This window comes from Grus americana, chromosome 1, assembly GCF_028858705.1.
Source record: "Grus americana isolate bGruAme1 chromosome 1, bGruAme1.mat, whole genome shotgun sequence".
Classification (NCBI taxonomy): Eukaryota; Metazoa; Chordata; class Aves; order Gruiformes; family Gruidae; genus Grus; species Grus americana.
The window spans coordinates 143,581,565-143,607,717 of NC_072852.1; the positions used below are offsets into that span (position 1 = coordinate 143,581,565).

The 26,153-nt window shown below is 40.4% G+C and overlaps 1 protein-coding gene and 1 long non-coding RNA gene across 5 annotated transcripts in view; one reads left to right on the forward strand and one right to left on the reverse strand.

Moving 5' to 3' along the window:
• ASMTL (acetylserotonin O-methyltransferase like) overlaps positions 1–23,760 on the forward strand; it is a 31,259-nt gene extending 7,499 nt beyond the window's left edge. For 2 of the 3 annotated variants that reach the window (XM_054813229.1, XM_054813248.1), the window contains 8 exons: positions 1,090–1,198; positions 6,421–6,847; positions 9,773–9,935; positions 11,695–11,879; positions 13,911–14,040; positions 15,133–15,276; positions 15,842–15,964; positions 17,576–18,167. In XM_054813229.1, the coding sequence (XP_054669204.1) occupies positions 1,090–1,198; positions 6,421–6,847; positions 9,773–9,935; positions 11,695–11,879; positions 13,911–14,040; positions 15,133–15,276; positions 15,842–15,964; positions 17,576–17,793 (1,499 nt within the window). In that variant the 3' untranslated portion in view covers positions 17,794–18,167. Of the gene's footprint in view, positions 1–1,089; positions 1,199–6,420; positions 6,848–9,772; positions 9,936–11,694; positions 11,880–13,910; positions 14,041–15,132; positions 15,277–15,841; positions 15,965–17,575; positions 18,168–22,449 lie in introns of those variants that run through there. The other variant, XM_054813236.1, reaches the window with a different exon arrangement.
• On the reverse strand, positions 1,191–26,090 carry LOC129201747 (uncharacterized). 2 transcript variants are annotated; one of them, XR_008575478.1, is made up of 5 exons: positions 25,649–26,090; positions 21,403–21,500; positions 15,827–15,910; positions 11,727–11,848; positions 1,191–2,552 (listed from the first exon to the last, which is right to left on the reverse strand). It is a non-coding gene; the product is annotated as an uncharacterized LOC129201747 (long non-coding RNA). The 2 variants fall into 2 exon arrangements; XR_008575479.1 differs by lacking the exon at positions 21,403–21,500.
• Between the last annotated feature and the right edge of the window lie 63 nt (positions 26,091–26,153).

Sequence of the window (26,153 nt, forward strand, 5' to 3'; positions counted from 1 at the left end):
ATTTGAAGTTTTCAAATTTAAGCCACATCCTATTCATATGAATAAGAATACCTTAAGTCTGCATGTTCCCCAAGTGATGTGATCAATGGAACAGTTTTCTAGAACACACTTTTTAAGTTTTAGTTTATAATTACAATGCTGTTAAGTACCACATATGTTACAGATGGAATTTTCATCTTGACCTGATTGGATTTTTTATCACTACTGAAAGATGTAATAATCTGTTTTCATATGCAACAACTCTTTTACAATTCATCTGGGTCATTAAATGTTTTTTCAACACTAACACCATTAGCAATTGGTTAGTATTTTTCTCTTGGTCTATACTGTGGATCTTTCTTATGCCGCAAGAATTTCCATTGCTATCAGAACAGTGGTAACAGGAGATGCTGACCTTGATTTTTATAGGAAAGAGTAGAGAGAACTAATAATCCATACCATGCACACTCATTTGTGCAAGGCTGTTTCCTTTTGAACATGTTTTGGAAAAGCCTCCATCTGCAGTGACAGCAGATTCACAGTGTACCACAAGCGACAGGGTCCACACCCAGATGTGCAGTATTTTATTGCACCTCTGGCCTTCTCTCAAACACTTCTAGATACAGAAGTCTAAAAATGACAACTGGTGGTTACTGCTGGATGCCTGAGTCTGCAGTACAGATGCAGCTGCACACTCACATTCAAGCATTTGTAACAGCTACGTGTTTAACTATAATGTGTTGTTAAGAGTTACTTGACAGCAGTTATAGAGTTAGAAGGGTATTTGTAGCCTTCTTCGTACTCACTGCTGGATGTGTATGCTAGCAGTCCATAAATAGCTCTGCTATTTACGGGTGCATCCCATACAGAGCGAGCAACCTGTTAACCACAAGACAGGACTGCAGAGGTTGAAAATGCAAGCTTTTACTTTTTTGGGAAGTTGAGTCCACTGTCCCTGAAGAGCATTATTAATCTTTTCATATATCTATGTGGTATCTTTAATTTTTCCCAGGCAAAACCATCAAATGAATACAAACTGAAATAGAACTGAGATGTTATGCTCTCTAAACTACAATTTCTGTTTCTAATGAGACCTCTTCCTTTCTGTAGATAATCAGCTAGAGACAGAAGTCACTGATTTCTATGAAGAGACTAAAGTAAAATTTTCTGAACTGTCAGAAGAGCTCTTATGGGAATACATTCATAGCGGGGAGCCAATGTAAGTAAGACCCTGAAGCTAATCCCACAGTACTTGAGAATAGGCTTATGGGTATGTTATTAGCCACCAGCATAAAACTCTTTATCCTGTGAAATTTTGCTCTGTATATATGATAAGTGATAGTATGGGTGATGCAAGGTCGGTATTCTATTATTCTTGTCTAGAACTGTCATTCCTCCAGGGAAAGTGCGCTACTTTTTTAGTACCCTAACAAATTTGAAAAGTGAGGACTGTTGAGATACTCTAGGTTGCACTCATGCAATATACAATTACCTCTCTGTTAACAGAGGCATTCAGGGAGCTTGGATACCTGAGACAATGGATAGTTCTCATTATAATAACAGGTAAATAGAGTCAGCATTGGATAATCAGGGTATTGAAGGACTTTATTGAAAGAAGCTAGAACTTGGTTTATTTAGCTTATCAAAATAGCACTGCTCTGACGCAAGAAATGCCATCTTAATTTTCACTTGTAGACAGTTTATACATGTTCTTATGCCATAATTGTCTCTTAGCTTATATGTTTCCTCTACCTTTGCAATACAGACAACGTTGATTCCACAGAAGGAATAGGCTGAGAACGGAATACCTAACTACCCCTAAGATGAAGTTGACTAGATTGTTTAAAGCAAAAAAGTACTTTTATTTGGAGTTTTACGACAAGGGAATGTTTGGCTTTATGGAATTTGCCTTTCTTTTGTGTTAGCTGAAGCTTAGTGAAGGCAAATCAGGCCATAGTTAGCACTATGGACTGCATATCTGGTGATCTGAGGTGAACTTTTGGCTCTAACTCAATTCTGACTGTGTAAGAATAGCAAACGTGGTGAGTTTTTTTTATACGCACTTGTGCTATAAAATGATACAGTCATGTTTTACTGGGGAAAGGGGAAGCAGTGTAGACTTTGGATTTATTTAAGTGTTTACATGTAAATGATGAGGCATACTTTCTGAACACGTAAGGTTCCCAGCATATGAAAGATACTGAAGCTAAACTGGATTATGCAGAGAAGAATCTTTTGCCAAGAATACAGTTTGTAACACAAATTCCTAGTTAGGTTTTTGGAAGGTGATCTTTTGTATGCAGCTGATCAGAAAGTTGCAGTTTGAAGGAGGACCGTGGATTTTTAGGAAGAATGTCAGGCTGAAAAATATTTTGGAATATTCTGATTATTTCCTCTGGAAGATAATACACTTTAGGAATGCTGTGTTGCAGCAAAATGGTTCATGAGCAGCGCTGGGTAATTCTTTTCATTCTGCTAAACAGGGTGTGTGACAGCGAGGGTTTCTCAAGGACCAAAGGTTCAGAGAATATTTTTCATTACTCTCTGGAGCAGAAGCCAGTCAATCTTCATTCCTGTAATCAAGAAGATAGGAAGCATTTGCTCTGGCTTTGTGAAGGAACTACTAAATATATCCTATAAATTTTGCAAAACAGTAAGGAGAAGTCTCTCATGAGGTTTTTTGTTTGGTTGTGTTTTTTATCCCCTCCTCCATGGGCACCCGTACCGGTTACACATTTATGTGCACAGAGGTTTTTCTAAACACTATTGCAGTTCAACTGACCACTTATTTTTTTTTCTATGGTGACTTAATTCTGTGAAATCATACAAGACTTAATGATCACATGAAAAATCAAAAGAAAATTGACTCTTTTGGGCTATTGAGGATTGAATTGCGGTCTTCTTACAGCAAGCAGAAAATTGGCCTGTAGTATTTTAAGAGTCAGTCACTGGTGACATTGACTAATTCTAAAAGTATATAGCTGACTTCAAGTATGAATAAGGGAGGAGGGAAAAGCACTATCTCAAGGTGGACTGTGATGATGTTATAAAAACCCTTGAAAAATTTGGCTGTGGAAAGATGGACTTTCCCTTTCTGTTTTATTCACGTTCCTCTTTCCAAGCAAGGTATTTTTGCTTGCTGGCAGGGTCTCTTCTTTTCTGGCCCTCTGTAGAAAGAGGGCTGGACCATAATAATCCTACCTGTTTGGGCTTGTGTAATGAGTAGACTTAGTTTCTGCCAGCGTCTTTGACCCAGCTTTTTATTTTATAATCTTTCCCTTGTGAACAACTTCCTCCATCTCTGCTCACAACTTCCAGTTTGAAGACCCTATGTGGTTTTTGGTAGCTCTGTTCTGAATGGTGGCAATGAAACCAAAGCACCCTACTGCACTCTGGAAAGAGGTGATTACAGAGACTGGAGCTCTAAAGTTCCAGACTTAACTATGAAGTAATAAAATGTAGAATGTAAATGTCTAGCTTTCTTCCCTTGTATGCTTTCTCTTCAGAGTTATTTCCTTCAAAGCTATAGCAAACGTATCTTTTAGATTTTGTGAATAATTACAGTCTCACAGCACGGATAGCTTGAGGGTATCAGCTCTTAGAGCATAAGAGCAAAAATCTTCCAGGTGCAGGATTACAGAAGTAAAGGGAGCTGTACTTATACTAGAATCAACTTGGAATCTTGTTTTTAATCTATCATGTTGCTACAGTTGACTCCTCTATATGAAATAGTTGTTCTATGTTCACCAGAACTTACTAGCAAATCTTTTTCTTGTACCTGCCTGTCTCTGCTTCTTTAGAAGTTCCTTTGCAAATGGAAATGCATCGCTGCCTGCTTCCATGATGTGTGTACACTGACTGGGCATCTTGCCTCTCCTAAGAGAAAGGCGACCAAATTCTCCTTCCCTTTACCTCTGTCATGCCAGTAGTTTTTGTCTCTGTGCTCTACAAAGCCTCTAACTTCATATTTAAAGGAACTAAAGGTGGCACCTGTCTAATTTGTAGATATGTGAAGATAACTAAGCTTGGATATCCAATGAACTAATAGTTGATAGACATGCAAGAAATTAGTGTTCAGCTTCTAATGTATTTTAAATGTTTGCTTCAGCAAAGATTAGTTTTGTCAGTGATGTACCTATGTCTTTATGACTATTAGTGAAGCCCAGTCACTAGCTCAGATGGATTGTCTAATGTCTGTATTTCTGCTAATGTGACCTGTATCGGCCAAGACGCACATATAACTGCCATACATGTGTTCTTGCTGTTGGAAACACCTAAAACCCAACCAAGCATCTCTGTCTGTAGAGCAGTAGTGCTTCGTAGTGTGTTAGCTCTGTGTTGGACAATACAGATATTGTGTACATGGATGTACTATTTTGTGGCATGCCTAAAGTTCAAGTTCTACAGCTAATAAAGGAAATATGCTTTAATGTTGCATTTTCAAGAGTTACTTCTATTTTACCTCTTTCTTAACATTTTCCCCCCATTGTATTGTGTGTGGATTTAAAAAAAAAAATTAGTGGATGTTGCACACATTCCTACTGTATTGTGTATGAGTTTGTTGGTTGTGGGGTTTTGTTGTTTTTGTTCTTAAATCAGTGGATGTTGCACACATTCCTGCTGAAATCGTATCCTCTACAACAGTCAGTTACTGAAAAATGTTTTAGTCACAGCAGTGATCTTATTGTTTGTCAAAAAGTCTTTAAAGTGAGTTGTATTTTTTTATTATAATGCAAATTAGCTGATGTTATGCATAGTGTTATAAATGAAGCCTTAAAGTTAGTGCTATGCTAATAAATATGGTAATAAAAGTATCCAGTTACAAAAGCCAGTTAGATTAGCCAGAGCTAGTTGAGACCTGTGTAAATACCGATATATTCTGGGGTTTAGCATGGAAGACACTTAGTGGAAAAGTCAGCGGAACTGTTACTAACTACATAGCCTCATGCTTTTGGACTAGAAGGTGTACTTATAGTAGAAAATCTTCCTCAGGATGCAATGCCAGAATGTAAACTTATGTATAAACATAAACAAGATGTGGCCAATTGAGTTAATGTCCTTACTGAGAGTATGATAGTACTGCTTTTGATGGTCACAATGTTTTTTGCCTCCCTGTCAGCATATACCAGAATGACGTCATCCTACTGGACTGCTACTTCATTTAAAATTTAAGACCTTTTTAGTCATTAGAATGTTCCTAATTTTGATGGTGTAAATCTTAAGTATGTTATAAAAGAAGGAATAATTTAAACAATGACAAAGCTATACAGTGGTGCTTAAAATACAAGATTAAAGGAAAAGCTCCATTCCCTAGTTTATAGCCATTCAAAAATCCCATTTGCTGGGATACTGATTCCTCTGTTTGTCTTAGGAGACTGTCGGAAAGGGAATCCAGAAATAAGTTCTGAAAACATAACAGCTGGTTCTGATCAAATCTAAGATGAAAAATCTACAATCTTCTTTGCATAGTAACCTTCTTTCACAAGTATTTTGCGTAACTCCATACTATCTGAAGTTAATGGATCTGAGACTGACTGACCTTTGGTTTCAAAGCTTGCTGACTTAAGCTTTCAGATTCTGGAGTTATCATGTAAGCATACTTCTAACTGCCTTGCTCCTTGAATGTGAACAGTAAAATTGTTGGGTCTATTGCAGCTTATCTGCCCATATGCTTTTCTGTCCACACAGTGGAATTTGCATAAATTACACCCAAAGACAAATTAGATTTCCAAGGTTACTTTCTGTGAAAATACATTCCTGTGCCAAACTGTTAGTATTACCATGACATCGAAGAGCACAGTCTTGTGAACCACAACTCTACTTCTGTCTCAGAGGGTTACACAAGAATTGGATAGGGCTGAATGGGATAGTAGTGGATTTTGTATTTGAATAGGTTGCTCCTCCCCAGGAAAGTCCTATCTTCCTGATCCTCATTTTATATATTCCTATGACTGAGATCCACAAGAAGCATACTACAGTCGCTTGAGTTCTAAGATGTCTTCTTTTGCAGCTACAGTATTCCTAAAGGCTCTTCAGCCTCTTGTGGAATAGAAAGAGGGTCATTATGCAGCCACTGGGTGACGCAGTGGCAATGCTGGTCTTTTTGGTAGCCGGGACTTGAAGAATGCTGAGTAACCTATGGCAACACAATCTGAGTGCAGTCAGCTGATGCACCTCCTGCTTAGGTGACTATGGCACTTGGGCTGTCTGAAGCATAAAGACTGTAGCCTACTCATCCTTAGTAGAAATACTGATCCTTATATTCATCTTCTGATTTTAAATTGAAGTGTTGAGCCTAACTAATAGATTTAATCTGCCTCTAACTTGAGTACACTAATCTTTATTCCAGACTCTGCAGTACTGGTGGATTATTTGTGTTCTGTGCTACCTTTACTCTTAACCTTAATTAGATATATGTCGGTTTTGCTTTCTCTCCCCCAGGGACAAGGCTGGTGGATATGGAATCCAGGCCCTTGGTGGAATGTTAGTTGAGTATGTCCATGGAGACTTCTTGAACGTGGTGGGATTTCCTCTGAATCACTTTTGCAAAAAGCTAGCAGAATTGTACTATCCACCCCCTAAACATAATGTACAACACAAAAAGTATGACTCTATCCCTTCTGTGGACACTTTTGAGAACCTAAGTGATGGAGAAAGTGAATCTTCAAATTTCACAGAGCACAAAGGTGCTAGCAAGTTGGACAGCAGTGGGATGTGTTCCTCAGGAGCTATTTACAATTCTGAAACCAATTCTAGTGTCAGAGCTGGTTTTATGGTACCTTTGGAAAATCAGAATGGAGTGTCAGAAAGCGCAGCAAAACTTCCATCTAAAATTCTAGAGCTGATGGATGGGTTTAGAGCTTCAAAGGTAAGGGAAAAAATAAAACTACTCATTACATTGCTGATTGATATGATTGTTTCATTGGACTTCAGTATATAGCAGGTAATGTGAAATACCTGCTGGGGTAAGAATGTATTAATAATTAGTAAAAAAGGACCTCTGATAGTACCAGAGAATCTAAGATGGCTGAAACTTCTGGTGCGGTGCAAACATTTTTTTTTTGGTATTTGCTTTTAATTGTTCTATGAAATTTCAGTTACCTATTTGATAAAATTTTTTGTCTCTTCAGAGTAAAAAAAGGTTGACTTTTTTAATTGATCAAAAGAGCACAATCCAGCAGGAACAGCAGGAAGTTACCTTTATGTACTCTGCAAAGAAAGCATTTAATATGGCTAACTTATCTGACTTAACTGTGACAAGAATTGTATATATTGTATTTCCTTTCTGACTTTTAATGCTTAGCATTAGAATTCTGTGGAAGATCTTAATTTTTTTATTCCCTATTAAGGATATTTTTTTTATACCCGGTTTCATGTTTGAGGTATGTTTAGCTGATAACCTCCATGCAGTGGAGTCTGGAGACAGACACATAACAGCTTACAAACAGAAGGTCTCATACTCTGTGTAGCAGCCAAGCGTGATGAGAAATGAGTAGCTGGACATCTTAAGTGCTGCCAAGTTTTCTACTCACAGCTCTAGCATAGGAAGAGAATAATGAAGGAGAAATGAACACCAATCATTCTTATAAATCACTGATCTTCAAGTCATTCATGTTTTAGGAAGATGTGAAAAAGCTGCTAAAGTGACAAACCTGAAACTAAAGATATAACAAGTTTGAGGCGTGATGGAGGGAAACATGCCAGACAGTGGACAATGGTTTTGCTGAAACAGCAGAAAGTTGTACTTGGATCTGGAGGAGACCTGTAGTGTGGTCATTGTAGATCTGTGGGTGTGCTGCTTGCAAGCATGCAATGCAGTATTGAGAGATTTGGAATAAAGCAGCCTTGAGACTGCTGCATTCATGAACTTTCTTGCGTATCCAAAGGGAGCAAGTTTTCATGTACTTGAATGAGTGAGGTGATGCTTAGCACTTCTTCAATTTAAGTAAAAAAAAAAAAAAAAAAAAACAAAACATGGAGAATCATCAGCATTTTGTTGCACATTATGTATACTGTTTACTGATGTGATGCTGAATTTGGTTTTGTGCAAAACCAGTGGAGGTTGTAAGTAGAAGTAGAAGCTTTCCCACTAATTTAGTGGGAAGTCATAGTATGAAGTGCTGAATTTCATGTTGAACTAGTGGAAAACTTTTTTCCTCAGGGCTTGGATCTTTGTAAAATTAATTACCAGTTGCAATGAATGTTTCCTGTGATCTGACAAAACTCATCATCTCTCCATTTGTAAAATAGGGATAAGAGTACAAAAGCATTTAGTTTCACAAAAGCTCTCAAGTTCTATTTCATTTTGATCCTTGAGTGTTATTTCAAGGACTTCATAAAGCAGAATGAAATCTGCAGGTGAAGATGTTGCTGCCTATTTTACTTTGAACAGCTGTTGCTGCAGAACAGGAGAGGATCAGGGTTAAATTGTACTTTCTCAAACTTAGTATGTTCTGAATTTGCATGATCTGATCCATAGTCAGACCTTTGGGGGTTTTGTTCTTTTGGTATTTCCCCCCCTTCTTGAACTGAGAATTACAGAATGCTAGAAAGAATAATTTGGATCAGCCAAGTTTTTGACCCTATCTTCTCTTTCCTATTCTTAGAGTTTCCAGGCGGTATCAGTCCAAAGATTGGGCAGGTCTTGGAAGCCAAATGGTTGTAGACTAGATGCAGTTGGCTCAGTATTGTGAAAGCCTAGATTATAATAAATCCCAGCTATATGCTCTTATTGAAGTAAGAGAGGAAACTGTAAAAAGAGGATGAAGATGATAAAATATATAGACACACAGTAGCAAACCTTCCTTTCAAAGTTAATCTCTTTCTCCATTTGATTTTTATTAAACAGAATGTAATTTTTTTTCCTTGACTGCCTTTGATTTTTAGAATAGAATAGACTATTATAGTTAAAGGGACCTACAATGATCATCTAGTCCAACTGCCTGAGTTGCCTCTAGTTGCAAAGAAATGGGTTCTGTGACTACTGTGTATCCTTTCACTCTTGTGCTCTACATAAGTGTCTTGGTTTTAGGTGTGTTAACTGTTACAGACTATGGAAACTGCAGAATTGCAAATTAATTTCAAATGGAGAAGTATATATCATCACATATCATTAACTTTCCTCTCTGGTTTGGTTAACATATCTCTACAAGTTCAGTTAAGTTTTTCAACTTACACAGCTGCATTGCCCATGGGTTTTTCTTCACTATTGGGCACTAGCTATTCTCTCTTCCTCATTCCATGTGTACATGACCTATGAAGATGTGCATGGAGTACAGTTGTGCTCTGAAGCTTGGGGTATTTTTTTTCCTTAATTTCCTTATTTCTTATTAAACAAAGACCAAGATTATAGTAACTGAAGCTGTTACACTGACTTAGTGGAGCTTTCCAGTTCCTTACGTTTTGGGTAAATCAAATTTAATTTGATCTTTTGGCATTGGTTTAGATGCTTAAGAATGTTTGACCTTATGGAACAAGTGTATAGATGGGGATATGCAAAATACCTGAATAAAGAGATGGTCTTCATACAAAATCCATAGGCTGGTTCCAGAATGTTTTGAGTTCCCTTCTCTCCCAAATACCTCTTCAAAATTCTGTTACTCAGCTAAGATAGTGAAACCTTCTGAGAGGGAAGGAAAGTTATAGTAATTTCTAGGAGTTTTCTTAAACTATGTTGCACTTTTTAAAGAACAGGAGCTGTGTAGAATAATTGTAGGCAAAAGGTATCATTCTTTTGTTTCTTGATTGCAGTCTTTCAAACACAGCATACTAACAATTTTTTTCGTACATGTAGGCTCTGTTTGTAGCATCTAAGCTGAAGATATTTGATCATCTGAAAGATAAATGTCCACTGAAAGCTGTGGATATTGCAAATGAGGTTGGAACCTCTATATGTGGAACAGAAAGACTCCTTGATGCATGTGCTGCTCTTGGATTACTGGAGAAAACACCACAAGGTGACTAATTTCCCTCCCCTCAACTGCACATAATACTGAAAGACATGCAGGACAGGAAGAGATGCTTTGAAGGTCACAGGGACTGATTTGGTATTGTGGGTAACTTGGATTTTGGGGAAAAGGGAATGGATTGTTGCTTCTATGCTTTCATTATTAGTAGCTGGAATTGTTTCATTTGGGAGCGCACATTCAGGTCTCCTTTGAGGAATCCTTAGATTGTTTTTGGTCTCTGGACATAGTAATGACCAAATTTCTAAGAAAAAGTTGAGTGGCCAGTCCCAAGGAGCAGCGTAATAGCTCAGGTGTATCATCTGCACTTGGATTGCAACAACCCCGTGCAGGCTTGGGGAAGAGCGGCTGGAAGGCTGCCCAGCAGGAAGGGACCTGGGGGTGTTGGTCAATAGCCAGCTGAATACAAACCAGCAGTGTGCCCAGGTGGCTAAGACCACCAACAGCATCCTGGCTTGTATCAGAAATGGTGTGGCCAGCAGGACTAGGGAAGGGATCGTCCCCCTGTACTCGGCACTGGTGAGGCCGCACCTCGAGTGCTGTGTTCAGTTTTGGGCCCCTCACTACAAGAAAGACATTGAGGTGCTGGAGTGTGTCCAGAGAAGGGCAACGAAGCTGGTGAAGGGTCTGGAGCACAAGTCTGATGAGGAACGGCTGAGGGAACTGGGATTGTTTAGTCTGGAGAAAAGGAGGCTGAGGGGAGACCTTATTGGTCTCTACAGCTACCTGACATGAGGTTGTAGCCAGGTGTTGGTCTCTTCTCCCAAGAAACAAGTGATACGACAAAAGGAAGTGGCCTCAAGTTGCACCACGGGAGGTTTAGACTGGATATTAGGCAAAATTTCTTCACTGAAAGGGTTGTCAAGAATTGAAACAGGCTGCCCAGGGTAAGTGGTGGAGTCATCATCCCTGGAGGTATTTAAAAGACACGTAGATGTAGTGCTTAGGGACACCGTTTAGTGGTTGGACTTGGCAGGGTTAGATTAATGGTTGGACTCGATTGTCTTAAAGGTCTTTTCCAACCTAAATGACTCTGTGATTCTATCTAAAATAAGGGCCAAATTCCATTCCCTGCTGCAGCAACGCAGAGTCACAATCTTCAGCAGAGATTCACGGTTTTAACAAGGAGGGCTCTGGAATGTGTCTCTTCATGGACAACAGCTTAAATTTTAGTGCCCCTGACTGGAACAGTGCTTGAAGGTGTATCTAGATTAGGCAGTCGTTATTAGGATTAACTTTTTCAGTCTGCATTATGTATTTATAAGTTTTCATATGCATCATGTACACAGTAAGACTTCAAATGGGCAAGTGCCAAGAAAAGGAAATAAAGGACGCTTTCAACTCTGTTAGAGGACAAGACCAAGGAGAAAGTCCTGAAGGCAAAACATACTGGAGAAAGCTTGAATTTAAGGGAAGGAGAAGCCATCACCTAAAGAAAATTGCAGTCAAGAATTAAGAACTTCTAATAATCTCCCTTGGATATCAGGTGTCTAACTGAGGTACTTTGGTTTTAAAAAAAAATCAGTGCCTATCTATATCCTCTGGCATTTAAATTCTTTTTGTAAACAAAGTACCTGCTCCTTTAAGAAGAGAAGACCTTTAGAACTATTTCACAGAAATCTTTGCACAAAAATTAATGTGATTCTAAGATCAGGATTTGCTAGCTATTAGGAAAACATGCTTTTAGATTTCAAATGACAGTTGTAAAGTACTGAAACAAAGCTGGTTACAATTGTTTTCTTACCATAAGGTTACAGTAATACAGATTCAGCAAATACATACCTGACCTTAGATGGTGAATACTCACTTCATGGCTACATTATCCACTCTAATGACCACCTTTGGCCTCTCTTCACAAACTTGGAGTCTGCTGTCAAAGAAGGCAGCAGGCAGAACCATCGAGCCTTTGGAAGGAAAGCAGAGGATTTATTTAAGGTAAGTCAACTCTTACTAGTATCAAAACCAGCTATGAAGAGCTCAGAACTGATCTAGGGGCAAATGGAGACTGAGCTGTCTAATAAAGTTGGTCAGTCTCAGAAATGGTAGAAATACAACGTAACTCACTAGTCTCAGACTTCTGTTCTCTTCAACTTCAGGCTCTAAACTGCTGGAGCAATCACAGAATATACTGGGAAATTCTGATGAAATACTGGGAAATGCTGACGAAAATTCTCTGGCTAAAGCATTGCCCATCCAGCTGACACACACTCAGAACAACCTCTGGGCCTGTTTAATTTACATTTATGTGGCTTTTTTATAACACCAGGTAGTACCTTATCACACATGCACTCCTTCCATATCAGATGCCAATCACTTGGTACTGATGTGCGTCCAGTTCAATCTGTGCTGACTGTGTAATCAAAGTTGTTTTCAAAGTCGCTTTGTGTTGATGGAGGGATCCTATCTCTTTTATGAAGATTTGTAGTTTTGTGAATGCTTCAAGCTGGAATATATTGCTGATAAGAATTGCTATCCTTTCTTCCATCTGTTTCCATCTCTGTAGCATTCCTTTTCCAGTGCCAGGCCAGGTGGATGTGTTCAGACTGGAGAATCACTTAAGGTTATAACTAGCCTAACTTGTCAATTACCTGCCTGGTGAAGTGGGTTGGGGGGCATAAATAGTTGTGCCTGTTTAAGGAGAGGGCTAGTAGTGTGAGCAGGAGAATATGTTAGGACTTCAACTCTGACAGCAGCGCTGGCTTAAAATGTACTTCAGACTACATCATGAGGTTCTTAACTTGTGCTTAACTTGTAGATGCTGATGAAGCCAGTTTGCTAAATGAGATGTCTGCATCCCATATATACAGTTGATGGAATAAGGGCTTTTGGAGGCTGAAGAAGGTCCTGTTAGCCTGATATTAGTACCTAGATTACTGGTGGACAGAACCTCCTTTAGGAATCCTTCAAAGGCTCTTTTAAAGAGAGTTTAGATACTTGGCTTTAGGATAGCTGCTGCAGTAGATACTTAAATTTATATGCAAATTAAGTGTTTTAACATAGGCGAACTAGATCTCATCTTTTGTTATACATCTGGATTACCAACTTGAGTCTGCTTGGGTGATGCTTGTGGCAGGAGCCACTACCAGTTCAGGCCTGGACTCCAGATGTGTACAGGCTGGTATGTCCGAGCAGCATATGTGGGCTACATATTGCACTATGCATACCACAGCCTGGAGATACTTCCACTTCATTGTAGCTGTAAAGCCAGACATAACTGATGAAATCTGTATAAAAGTGAGGCATAAAGGGGTTCGTGCTTTTAGATCACTTCAAATGTAAAGGGTTGAGGTTTTGCTACAGAATGCTTGCTTCTCCCCTACTCAAAAAAAAAAAAAAAACCAAAAAATCAACCAGTATGAGTTTTAATGTTTCTGGTTTAAGTTATGGTCCAATCATCTAGGTTTTTTTAATCATGGGAGAATAAATGTCAGACTTAAATGAAAGCAATTTGTGAGTCTATCAAGGAGGAACATTTCAGGAGACTGAAAAAAAAAAAAAAGGAATCTGTCCTTTCAAAGATTTTAAAGTCTGGAGACATATTGCTGTAGAGCAAATCTGTTAGTAAATGTATATCAAAGGCACAGTATTTCTTTAAAAAGCACTTCTCAGATTATACCTTCTCCCTGCTATGCTACTCCAGCTTCAGTTGGCAGAAGTGTTGAAGTTAACAGCCCTTGGGACGTCACCAAGCCCAGGTTCAAACCAGCCAAGTGCATGCCCTTTGAGAGGCACTGCAAAAGATGTCTATGTGATCAGAATTTTGGAGAGGATGCGAAAAGTCTGCTTATTGCTACAATGAAACAGCAAAGGACTTGGACGAGCAACTAGTCAATAGCACTTTTAACTGATCTTTTGATTTTAGAATTCTAATGTTAATGATGTGCACCTGCTGCCTTGGTTATACATAGTTTTAGTGAAGTAATGAAAATAAACTTTAATTACTGTGCTTTTTTTTTCCTTTTTTAGGACTATTATCACAGCCAGGAGGTGAAGCAACGTTTTATGGCTGCCATGCACAGCATTGCGCACCTGACAGCAAGAGACGTGGCTACAGCATTTGATCTTTCACAGTTTAAATCTGCGTGTGATTTAGGAGGTATTGCCTGTAATTGAACCTGTATACGAATTAAAGGGCAAAGCTTGATTTCAGTTTTATATTTTATTACTTAAAATATATGTTTATTTTTCACTAGAATTGCAGTAATATTATCTACTGTTATTTTTCTGGTAGTGTAATGTCAGAATAAAAGGACTGAGTGCAGTTAACTGAAAGCAGAATTCCTTAAATGGTATTTGAGTAGTTCAAAATAAGTGAATGTTTGTCACAATCAGTTACATGCTGACAGAGCTCAACACAGAAAACAAGATGGTTTGTGGCTCAGCTGATAGAATATTGGGCTGGGAGCTCCATTTTTCAACTGTGCTGTTGCTGTCCTTTGACATGTCCAAGATTTTAAAAAGGAAGGATTTATTTCTGAATCCTTCTGTATTGGGATGTCAAACCTGAAACACTGCACTGCTAGAACAAAAAATTTTGATTTGCTTAGAATGGGTTTGTTTTGTGTGTTGCTTTAATTATTAATATGTAAGATGACCAACAAAATGTTGAAGACCAATGATATACCTGAAGAAACTCTTCTTCTTAGTGTCCTTTTTTGCCCTGTGCTTGGACTTGCACAGAGGGTGTATTATTACATAGGGAAAGATCCACTGAAGGAAGAACACTTAGTGCCTGGGGAGGTGGACAGCATGTCAGAGGAAGTAACACTGGTGCAACTTCTGCCACTTGTGCAGAGACTCCAAGACTAAAATCCCTGTCCTTCGCCATGCTGGAGAGTGTTTGTCAGCCTTCAGATATCAGTCCTTTGTAAATGGTAAATAGTTCGAGTGCTCTTCATCCACAAATTGCAAGTCCTTGCCCTTTCATTAATGTTCTTCTACCCCCCAAAAACCCCTGAGGTACTGGTATCAAAGGTCATATTAGCAATTCTGTGACAGTAAGGGGTCATGCCTGCATTGCTCTAAGCACCAGGAAGTGCTGTTGCCCATGTAATTGTGGAGCTGACTGTCTACCTCTAATTCTGATTTGATATCTCTATTTTAATGTTTTATACAGCCTTGTCTTTAAAAATGTCTGCAATTGCTGGGGAAAAAAAGACTTGATTTGACTTTTTTAAACTTTCAACAGGTTGCACTGGAGCTCTGGCTCATGAATTAGTACAAATATACCCAAATCTCAAGGTCACAGTATTTGACCTTCCAGAAGTCATTGCAAACACCTCTTACTTTCAGCCTTCCAGACAACACACAGCTCCTGTGACATTTGTATCAGGTAAATGTTAACACATGATCTTTTGTCTTATTTCTGTTATCTTGGAGCACACAACAGGGTCTTTTGCTGCAGAAAATGGTGTGCTACCCTGCTTCAACCTTAAACGTGTGTCTTGGTACAAGGCAGTGTAGGCTCACCTATGTTGAATGGGGACATTGTACTTACCAAGCCTGTGGGGATAAAAACAAACTGGCTATGGTTGGAGAATGTGGATAAATAAGGAAGTACGAATTAGTCATTTCTGAGTATTGCTGGGAGCAGAGGCTGCATGTCCTTGTCTCAGGTTTTTCTAGGCAAGATCAACATGGTGGCTATGAAGGACAATGTCTCCTTCCTCCTTCCTTGCTCTGGCTCCATTTTTATATGTTACAGAATTCTTACCTGTGATCTGCTCTTTAACTACAGTTTCCTCATCTGCAAATCAGGGCATCCCTATACCTGTTCATTCTTGTTTCTTTCTTTACCTCTGCTGAAGCTCCTAGTTCCTCTGCAATATTTTAATTTCATTTTGTAGGAATGTACTCTGTGGTTTCTGTAGGAGTGTACTAACTTTGCTTCTCAACAGGGGACTTCTTCGAGGATAATCTTCCAGAAGCAGATCTTTACATTCTTTCACGTGTTCTTCATGACTGGCCTGATGAAAAGATAAATGTGCTGTTAAGCAAGATATCATCTGTTTGCAAACCAGGTAAGTTTTTTCATCTTGCAGGCTTAAAGGTGCATATTAATGTATAAACTTAATGAGTAACCATAAGAAGTTCATATTAAAAAAGCATATTTTTCTGTACAATCATAGCAGCTTTTGCTTGAATGTCTATACCTGCATTATGGTAATACCCACAAAGAAACAAAGGAGACAAAGCTGCTAAGAAAACTGTAAGATAAGCCCTTACTATAGTTGCAGATTTCAGATACAACTACATCACCTCCCCTATCCCTGTCATGCCCAGTCTTTGTTACTAAGCCCGGTATCATCAAATAACTAAGCATGTGCTTATTTCCGTACATACAGGTAGTCTAACGGAAGTTCCTTTAGGCTAATCAAGAAGCAGCGGTTTGTTTTGCTATCATTTTGCTATCTCAGTAGTGCCCAGAATATGGTAAACTGGCGTTCAGCACTACTTTATGCACAGATTTCATGAGAAATAGTAGCCTCTTCTGCTTTCTTCTACATTTCAATCATAGATTATCTCAAGTTGGAAGGGACCCATAAAGATCATTGAGTCCAACTCCCTGCTCCTTGCAGGCCTACCTAAAACTAAACCATATGACTAAGAGCATTGTCCAGACGCTGCTTGAACTCTGACAGGTGCCATGACCACTTCCCTGGGGAGACTGTTCCAGGGACTGACAACCCTCTCGGTTAAAAACCTTTTCCTAATGTCCAACCTCAACTTCCCCTGACACTGCTTCATTCCGTTTCCTTGTGCCCTATTGCTGGTCACCAGAGAGAGGAGATCAGCACCTCCCCCTCTGCTGCCCACCTTGAGGAAGTTGAATGCGATGAGGTCACCTCATCTCTAAGCTGAACAATCCAAGTGACCTCGTAAGTCTTGCCCTTGAAGCCTTTCTCCATCTTGGTTGCCCTCCTCTGGACACATTCTTAATAGTTTGAAGTCCTTACCTTGAGGCACCCAGAACTGCACACAGTACTCAAGGTGGGGCCACACCAGTGTAGGGTGGGACAGTTGCCTCCCTCGACCAGCTGGCCGTGCTGTGCTTATGTGTCCCAGGACATGGTTGGCCCTTTTGGCCGTCAGGGCACTCTGACTCATATTTGGACAGTATTAAAGATCAAAGAAGACAAAAAGTTGAAAAGCCTGACTACTAAGATCAACTGATTCTTTAATCCAACTGGATTGACTGTAGCTGTGAAGTTTTGTTTCATAGGAGAGCATTGAAAATTAGATCTAGGCCATAAACCATAATCTTTATAAATTATGAAAGAAAATTATGGGTGACTGTCTTAATCTTCTTATGTGAAGACTGGGATATGACAGATGCTTACAAGAGTTGCTTAGTTCAAATGGAAACAAGACTGAATTTGAACTCAGCATAGTCAGGAAGTGATCTGAACTTCATTAAGTGGAAACAGTGCTCTAAACTCCCTCTTCCTTTTAACAGTTAATGGTTGTTTCCAGGAAGTGATTACTTAAAGTAAAGTTCTGTCACTGATTTCCACTGAAGACCGTTAAAATACAAGTCTGAGGGATGTCTATAACTGTCTCTGAACAAAATACTAAAAACTCAAAACTAAAAATACTTTACTGAACCACTTTTGGTTGTTTTGGAAATGCAGGAAGTGCCTTGCTAGTGGCAGAAATTGTGCTTGACGAACAGAAGACACACCCTCCTAGAGCTATACTGCAGTCCCTCAGTATGACTGAAGGCAAGCAGAGAAGTGGCTCAGAATATAAACAGCTACTGGAGAAATACGGCTTCACAAACGTACAAATTAAGATTACAGGAAATTTACTGGATGCTGTTTTGTGCTTCAAGAAGAATTTGTCACTGTAGAGTGCCCAGAAGCAAACTGGGATGCGCAGTTTTTACACCACTTGTGCAATATACCCATCATCAGCCACCACTTATTGTCACTTTAGGATCGTTTTGACTCTGTCTGAAGCATAGTCATTACAGTCCTTGAATAAAAGTTGGACTGCAGCTTCTGCAGGAATGAGTTCTGTGCATTTAAAAGGTGTCCAGGACAGGCCCAAACCTCTATGTATTAAATACCTTCATGGCCATCCAATTCTTTTGGCTAGTTTGCAGACCGTATTAAGTTTAGACTTGACATAGCTGTGTAGCATGGAAAGTTAAAACTACAAGCTTTTATTAATACCTTCGTTTTCTTGGACCTTAAAATTAAAGAGAATTCTTCCTCTGCAGTGTATTTGGTGGTTACTGCTCATTTTTATCAAAAATGAAAAAATAAAAATGAATACTGTACCATCTGCATGAATTTGGAGATGCTAGTCCTCTCTTTCACTTTTCTGTGGGGCTTTACTCAAAAAAAAAAAAAAAAAAAAAAGGGTATCCTTGAGATTTTTAAGAGCTTTTTCCACAGGCAAAAATGGAAATAGGACAAAGCTCAAACATGTTTCTACAGGAGCTATAATGTCACAGAGGAGCTTCAGCAGCCTCTGACCTCCAGCCACAGTATGCACCCAGACAGGCTGCAGTTAGGAGCAGCTCTCATCAGTTCTGGGGTTTTTTTGAATATGGTTAAATGGCCATATATGCTTTCTATTTCATTACTTGAGATGAGTTTTAGGATTTATGTATAAATTCTCTTATGAAAGTTAAAAGCAGAAAATTCCTCACATTCCAGTCTTTAATTGTAGAAGTACATACTGTATCCCATCTCTTCAAGTAATTTGTCACTAATGTCACCTCTCCTAATGTTTGTTTTTTCCTGATACTTCATTCCTATTTATTTTTTTCTATTTAAAGTGTACTTTGTAGTCAAAGCCTTCCTGGAGATTAAAGTTGCACTTTCAAACTTGCTTTCTTCTTTATCAGTTGTCAGTTTCTTGCCTGTCACCCTTCTACAGTAATAATCCCAATAAACCAGTGTGAAAGAGGCCGTGCCTATGCTGAATCACCAACCTCAGCAAGGTCAAGAGTTGCATCTGCCTGGTAGACTCTGTCTTATGTTACTTAATCAGAAGTTACTTTGCTCTTTGAGCACTGAGTGAAGAAAAAGTGCCACAGTGATTGAATTCATCATGAGAAACATGCTTACTAGAGAGCATTTCAGCTGTGCAAAATCAGGGAAATGTCAGACTTTTACCAGATTGGGGTTTTTATGAATGGAAATTTGACTGATCTTATCTGTACAGACGTTAAGGCAAAATACTGAGCTACTGAACAAAATAAGTTTCTTTTCCATATTGACATGATGCTTGCCATTATGTTTAACAGGTATGTATTTTGAGAGTGACTCATTCCAGCAATCAGGTGTTTCTCATCTCAGTTATTCATAAAGTTCATAATGCTGTTCTTTAAGCTGCTATAAGCTGTTTGAGTCAGAAAATTTCAGTCCTAAAGTTGGCACACCTGTAACTCTCACAGACTTTAAAACTGTGCCTCTAAGTACTATATCCAACTATAAAATCTGAATAGAACGTGCTTGGCTACCACGCAACCTCAACGTACTCTGTGATTAAAGCACAACACTGTACACACACTAAGCGTTAGTCCTTTAGGCACCATTCCTGTGGTAATGCACCGCAGCATGGCACTCAGGATAATTAAGCATTGGAGCAGGTTGACCAGAGAGGTTGTGGAATCTCTGTCCTTGGAGGTTTCAAGATCTGAGAATGAAGCCCTGAACAAACTGAGCTGACTGCAGAGCTGCCCTGCTTTGAGCAGGAGGTTGGACTAGAGATCTCCTGTGGTCCATTTCAGCCTGAGCTGTTCTATAATCACTTCATGTATCCCAGTCATATGAGAAATGATGAACTTGTCTTCTGTCATTGATGTCCAAATTTAAGTTTTTCAGTTGCTCTGGAGAAAGCTGATAGCTTTTGCTGACTGGTAGAAGGGGTGGATTTAATGGTGTTACACTGAAAAGACTCCCTAAGCAATAGGCATAACTGAGGAAAATTTGGGCCTGTTCACTAATCAAGATGTAAAGAATGAGGGAGCGTGAGTTTTAAAATCCAAATGAATTTCTGCTAATAAAGCCTGTAGGTTTTCTGTTGCTCCTTGGGAGCAACATTCAGCTATGCCTTCTTGAGGATGCTTTTACCCACATTCTGCCATAATAACAGTTTAGAGGAAATGTGATGCACAGAAAACAATTTTTTTGAGGTGGAGAATTGTGAGGGTTAACAGAATGATAGATGAATAATGGAAACAAGAACTTCAGCGTTTGCTCCCTGAACGCTGAGTTAAGAATCCTTGAGGAAAATAGAGAAGTTTGTAAGAAAGAAGTGACACAACTTGGTTGGCTGTCCTAGCTCAATCATTTTTATATCAGTTTTTTACCTTGTTACAGCTATTAACAGTACTTGTGCTTGGAAAAGTAATGGGACAGAAGCGAAGGGTGGTATGTCATCTGAGCCACCCAGCACAAAAGCTTAGGGAGAGCTATTTAATGGCTGAAACCCATTGTGTGAGCTCTCAGTTCAGTTTTGGATGTGTTAGCTGACTCCTGGATAGTGGAAATATTTAATGTGGTTTGTTTTGTTTTTAAAAAAAAAGTTTTTTGAGGGCTGGCACTTTACTTCTCCACCTATCTTTTGTCTGGAAATTATGTCCTTGTTAAACAATGATAATCTGGATTAAGTTACTTTCTGATTCATAAAAGACTGTTAGGCCATTAATTTTTATCTCTTATAAAACCACGGCCAAAATTTCTTCATCAAAGTATGCTTCCTGAGAGGGCTGGAAGTTAGCTCTGTTTCAGTCCCTCTCATGATGAAATTTTGATTACATTAGTAAATCTTCATTAACTGTACAGAGAATTTTTTTCTTTTTCCCCGTACTAACTTAATTTACTGTGTCTAATCTTTGAAGGTGTTCTTCCCACATTGGTTTTGCTTTCTGGGTATATTTCTCCAGATTACTCTGATGTTACCTGGATGTCCCAAATAACTTTCCGTGGCAAAGTATAATGGCCAATCTATTTGTATCTTCCTTTCAGAGCGTACAAAATTTGGACACTGTCTTCCAAAGCTGTAATATAATGATGACTTAGTAATGATAGTCCTGTGTTATTCTACCTAGCAATGTTTGCTCTGTAACCAGGAACAGCGATTCCCAGGTCTCTCTGTTGAAGGCAAAGGAGAATGACGCAGGAATGGGGGCAGAATAGAAATCACTGAATCATGACAAATGGGCTTCAGCACCCTAACTTTAGATACCTAAGTATTAGGGATTCAAATCATCTAGTCACCTTGAGCTCTCCAATCAGTAGAAAGCCATGCATTTTCAGAGGATGATTCGTCTCACCCATCTGTGAAAGGAAATGTCCTAGTTTTCCTAATAAAAGTGATTATACATTTAATAGCGGATAGAGCATATTTAAGAGGGCTAGCTGAAATACAGCTATCTTATTTATGGATGACTGAATTCAGGCAGAAGAATCCAAATGGAGAGGTAACGTAGGTTCAGGCTCACCTCAGACATGGTTGGCTAATCCTTTTTCTTTGTGAAGCAAACCTGTGTCATTGGTTCATCACAGGGTAGGTGGCTGGAACTGGCATTTAGTAAGGTAGCTGATGATACGGGGAAGAAACAGGGAATTTATTAATAAGCTGTCAGAAGGACTTCCATGACTCCTGACAGTTAACACCGAGCTCTCAGCCAACAATTTTATCCGTAGATCTCAGTCTCTTCTCTAAGAAACTGCAATATTATGTTTAATTTACTTTTTATCAATTGTTAAATGTCTGAGGTGTACGGGTAGGAATGGCTCTGAGGAGATTGTCTTAAGGGTCAGAAAGATATGAATGTTATGCAGCACTTAGTAGTACTAAAATCACTGTGAAATGCTGCTATTGTGATATGAGTTGGTGGCCTCCTACCCCCACTGTGCCAAGAGACACCACCATACAAGATACAAGACCGAAAGACAATGAGTAAAACAATGCTCATTTTGTCAGCAGCCCACTCTTGTCTTCCCTTTCCCCTCATGGGTCTGAAGATGGAGGAAGAGGCTGTGTGTAAATGGGGTCATTTAAGTTCTGCTCACATCCCTAGGTCACCACAAAGACCTCCATTCCTACAGAAATAATGTACAACATTGACTTTTCTTCTGCTTCTATAATGCTCGCCATCCACTGTTTTGTCTGCTTGGCAGCATTTCAATATGAACGTGAAGCAGTAGTATATCCCAAAGAGACGTAACTACTATTCCTGTCATACTGTTTTCTATAACCCTCATGCCAAGTCTACAGAAGTCATCCTCTCTTCCTCTGAAAACAGAGGCGTGACTTGACTGGCGAGTGTTTGATTCCTCCATAGTGTGGAAGGGAATTTCCTGGGTTTTGTGAGAGGAGTGGATTATGTATTTAATAGTGGATTAGTCATTTAATAACAGAGCAAATCCATAAATGATAAATGAAATCACTAGTGTCTTGTAGTTTGTACCCTTATATATGGTAGCAGAAATTATCTTGTCTGATAATGGATTAGTACTGTTGCATGCATTTGTTTTTACATTAGGCTGTGGGATTTTGCTGGCTGAAATGGTATTGGATGATGACAAGAAGAACAGGAGCACAGTTCTGCTGCAGTCTTTGAACATGCTTGTGCAGACAGAGGGAAAGGAGAGAAGTGGCTCTGAATATCGAGAATTACTGGAACAACATGGATTCACAAATGTCAAAATCAGATTGACGGGAAATTTGTTAGATGTTGTTCTCTGTGTTAAGACCTAGAAAAAATGGATTTAGTAGTAAAATCTGGATGTTTCTAGTCATGTTTGATGCTTTGTAATTATGCAAATACATTCTCAGTTTCCCATCAATATCATAAACAAGAAATGTTATGTCAGCTTTCTGAGGTTACGTTTAAAAAGGAGGAGAGATTGATTGCATTTACTTGAGTAAAATGATGCTAGAAGATTCTTGCATCATTTGATGGCAGCGATACTGTGGCTACACACCACCTGTAGCACCCTCAGAAACAAGTCTCCAACCAGAAGTGGTATCAGCAGCCTGTCATGGTTTTACCCCAGCTGGCAGCTGAGCACCACGCAGCCGCTTGTTCACTCTTCCCCATTGGGATGGGGGAGAAAATTGGAAAAGTTAAAGTGAGAAAACTCGTGGGTTGAGATAAAGACATTTTAATAGGTAAAGCAAAAGCTGCGCGCACAAGCAAAGCAAGACAAGGAATTCATTCACCACTTCCCATGGGCAGGCAGGTGTTCAGCCATCCCCAGGAACGCAGGGCTCTGTCATGCGTAACAGTTACTTGGGAAGACAAACGCCATCACTACGAACGCCACCGCCCTCCCCCTCCCCAGTCCCTCCTCTTCCCTAAGCCTCTTATAAACTGAGCATGACATCATATGGTATGGAATACCCCTTTGGTCAGTTTGGGTCAGCTGTCCTGTCTGTGTCCCCTCCCAACTTCTTGTGCACCCCCAGCCATCCCACTGGCAGGGCAGTGCGAGAAGCAGCAAAGGCCTTGGCTCTGTGTGAGCACTGCTCAGCAATAGGTCCATAGAACAAAAACATCTCTATATTATCAACTCTGCTTCCAGCACAAATCCTAAACATAGCCCCTTGCTAGCTGCTATGAAGAAAATCAACCCTCTCAGCTGAAACCAGGACATTATCCACCCCTGAGACTAAGAGTCTCATGCTCTACGGCAGTATTCATGTTGCTGAGAAATCAGGTTTCTTCATACTTGGTGCAATTAGAATAGTCCAGGTTTTAGACCAGCACATGTTGCTTGGCCCCTGTTTCAGGAGGTTAAAGCAGGTGTCATGTCAATACTCCATCACCATCCATTTTTGTATCGTTTTATGTTATACTCTCTACTATAAATAAAGATTGTCTAATGAAGTCTGGAAACTGCTACTGCAATGGCGTAGTCAAGACTAGAAGCAGAAGAACTGAAGCAGCAGCTTCGCAAGAGAGTCAAGACAGACTCCTCTGCCTTCTGTGAGGTTTCTGGAAAAGGCAGTTGTGTAAAAGCACAAGTTTCATCTGTGATTATAATTGGAGATGAAATGTGGGGGCACCACATTTGGTTCAAGAACATCCTCCTCCTCCTTTTTAGCCCTACTTAATTTGTGAGCTCTTACAAAAGTGGATAGGAGAATATGAGGAGAAAAAAAAAACAGAAAAGAAAACAAAAAAAGTACAGAAAGAGGGAAAAGCATGGTGCTAAAGAGAAAAGGATTTCCCCCAGTCAGATGCATCTGAGCTCCCAAAGTGACCAGGAGAGGACAACTATTGACTGAACAGTTTCATATCACAAAAGCTACATATATTTTACCTTCATTTTTGAAACGAACAACACTTCAGAGCCCCAGAATATGATGTTGTTCTTTTTTACTCAACAGAAAATTTTATGGGGAAAAAAATCCCAGCCTTACACACATTGTGTTCTGTGCTCTGAGAGTATTAACATTCAGTTAGGAGGGTTTTTTTAAAGAAAAGTCGCACACTAAGCTGTGTGTGCCTGCCTGAGAACACGCTCCACAGCCTTTCATTAATTACATCCAAAATATGGTCCTGTAATACTGTATGTGCCTAACCCTGTGTGGGCACAGGAGTCACTTCACTATATCTGTATTACGATTTAGAATACAAAATAGCACACAATTTAATTAATATCTTTTGATGTGCAAGAAGAATGTATAGTGACATATAATAAATACATAGTCTCTTGTACTACACCAGAGACAAAGGCCACGCCTGGCACATCCTGTTCTCACAACATGCCCTCCAGGAGAGATGCTCTCATTTTGAAATCCTGCAAAGTACATACATGTGTAAGCAGTGGTTTCAGACACCTCACCTACTGCAACTTTGTGGTTCACCAGTCATCAAGTTAAAAAAATGTTTGGCTTTATTTACTGTTGTAGGAAACATCCATTAAAAGTGAAAGCAGTAACAAAAGGTGCGTGTGAACTAATGCCCTCCAGCTAGAACAATTTCAACACTGACTTTTAGGAATAATACTTTCAGACAGAAGTTTGGCCATTAGGTGTAAAATTTCACTTTCAGCATACAATACAATTAGAAATTACTAATGGAGACCAGGCCTGCCTTTGTAGGGGCAGAGGCCCTGTGGTGAGCACCTGCTTGGGCAACCTGCAGAAGAGCATTTCACAGCATCTGACTTTGAGTGAGCACCTAAACAAGAAGCCAGGACCACACTTCCTATCGTCCCTCTAGGAAACTGCAGTTAAGGTCTTTGGCATTTCATTGTCTCGGATCAGTTCAGTCACCATCCCTGGAGGTATTTAAAAGACGTGTAGATGTGGTGCTTAGGGACATGGTGTAGCGGTGGACTTGGCAGTGCTAGGTTAACGGTTGGACTTGATCTTAAAAGGTCTTTTCCAACCACAACAATTCTATGATTCAGTGACTAACAGTAAAGTGTGGCGATGCAACACTCGGCACCATAGTGGTGAGGAGGAGCAGGTGGGAACAGAACCTGGAAACCAGGAGATGCCTTCCATCAGCAATTACCCTGAGGGTGGTGAGCATGGAGCAAAACCCGTTGGTGCCCTGACAGTGCCCCAAATCCGCTCCCCCCAGCCTAACGGCTGCTGCGGCCCCCTAGGGCCCCGGGCAGAAAGCAGTGCCTCCGCCCTACCCTGCCTTCCAGCAGTTACCACCAAATGGGCCTCCCAGTTCGCTTGGTTGTCCCGCTCATTGACCAGCCGGGCTCGCAAACCCGTACCCCAGATCCGGTGCTGCTCCCGTTCGTGTCCTGCCGTGCGGGGCACGCCGTTACATGGTGCACACGTACCCGCTGCACGGTACGTGTTCCTGCGCGCTCTGCCGCGAGCGGCACAAAGCTACAGCAGGAAACGCTTCAGAAAGCGACCGCTGTGGAAAAAACTGCGAGAAACGGTGATCTTCACACTGCCCTGCGGCCCGGGCCCCGCCGCGGTGCCGCGTTTGCCGCACCGCACCACCCGGCGGGGGCCGGGCTCGGGCGGAGGCGAGGCCTCTCGCCGTTCGGAGCTGGTGGCCGCGGGCGGAGCGGCCGGCAGGCCCGGGACGCCCTGGGCGACGCGGCGCTGCGCCACAGGCGCCGCAGGGGCGGGGGCGGGCGCGGGCGGGAGGAGGGAACTGCTCTGCCCGCGCGGCGCGCTGCCGCCCGCCGTAACCACCGCCCTGAGGCGACCCGGCCCCTCCCGCCCCGGGCGGTGAGGCCCCGCCCCCGTGGCGGCGCGACCAAT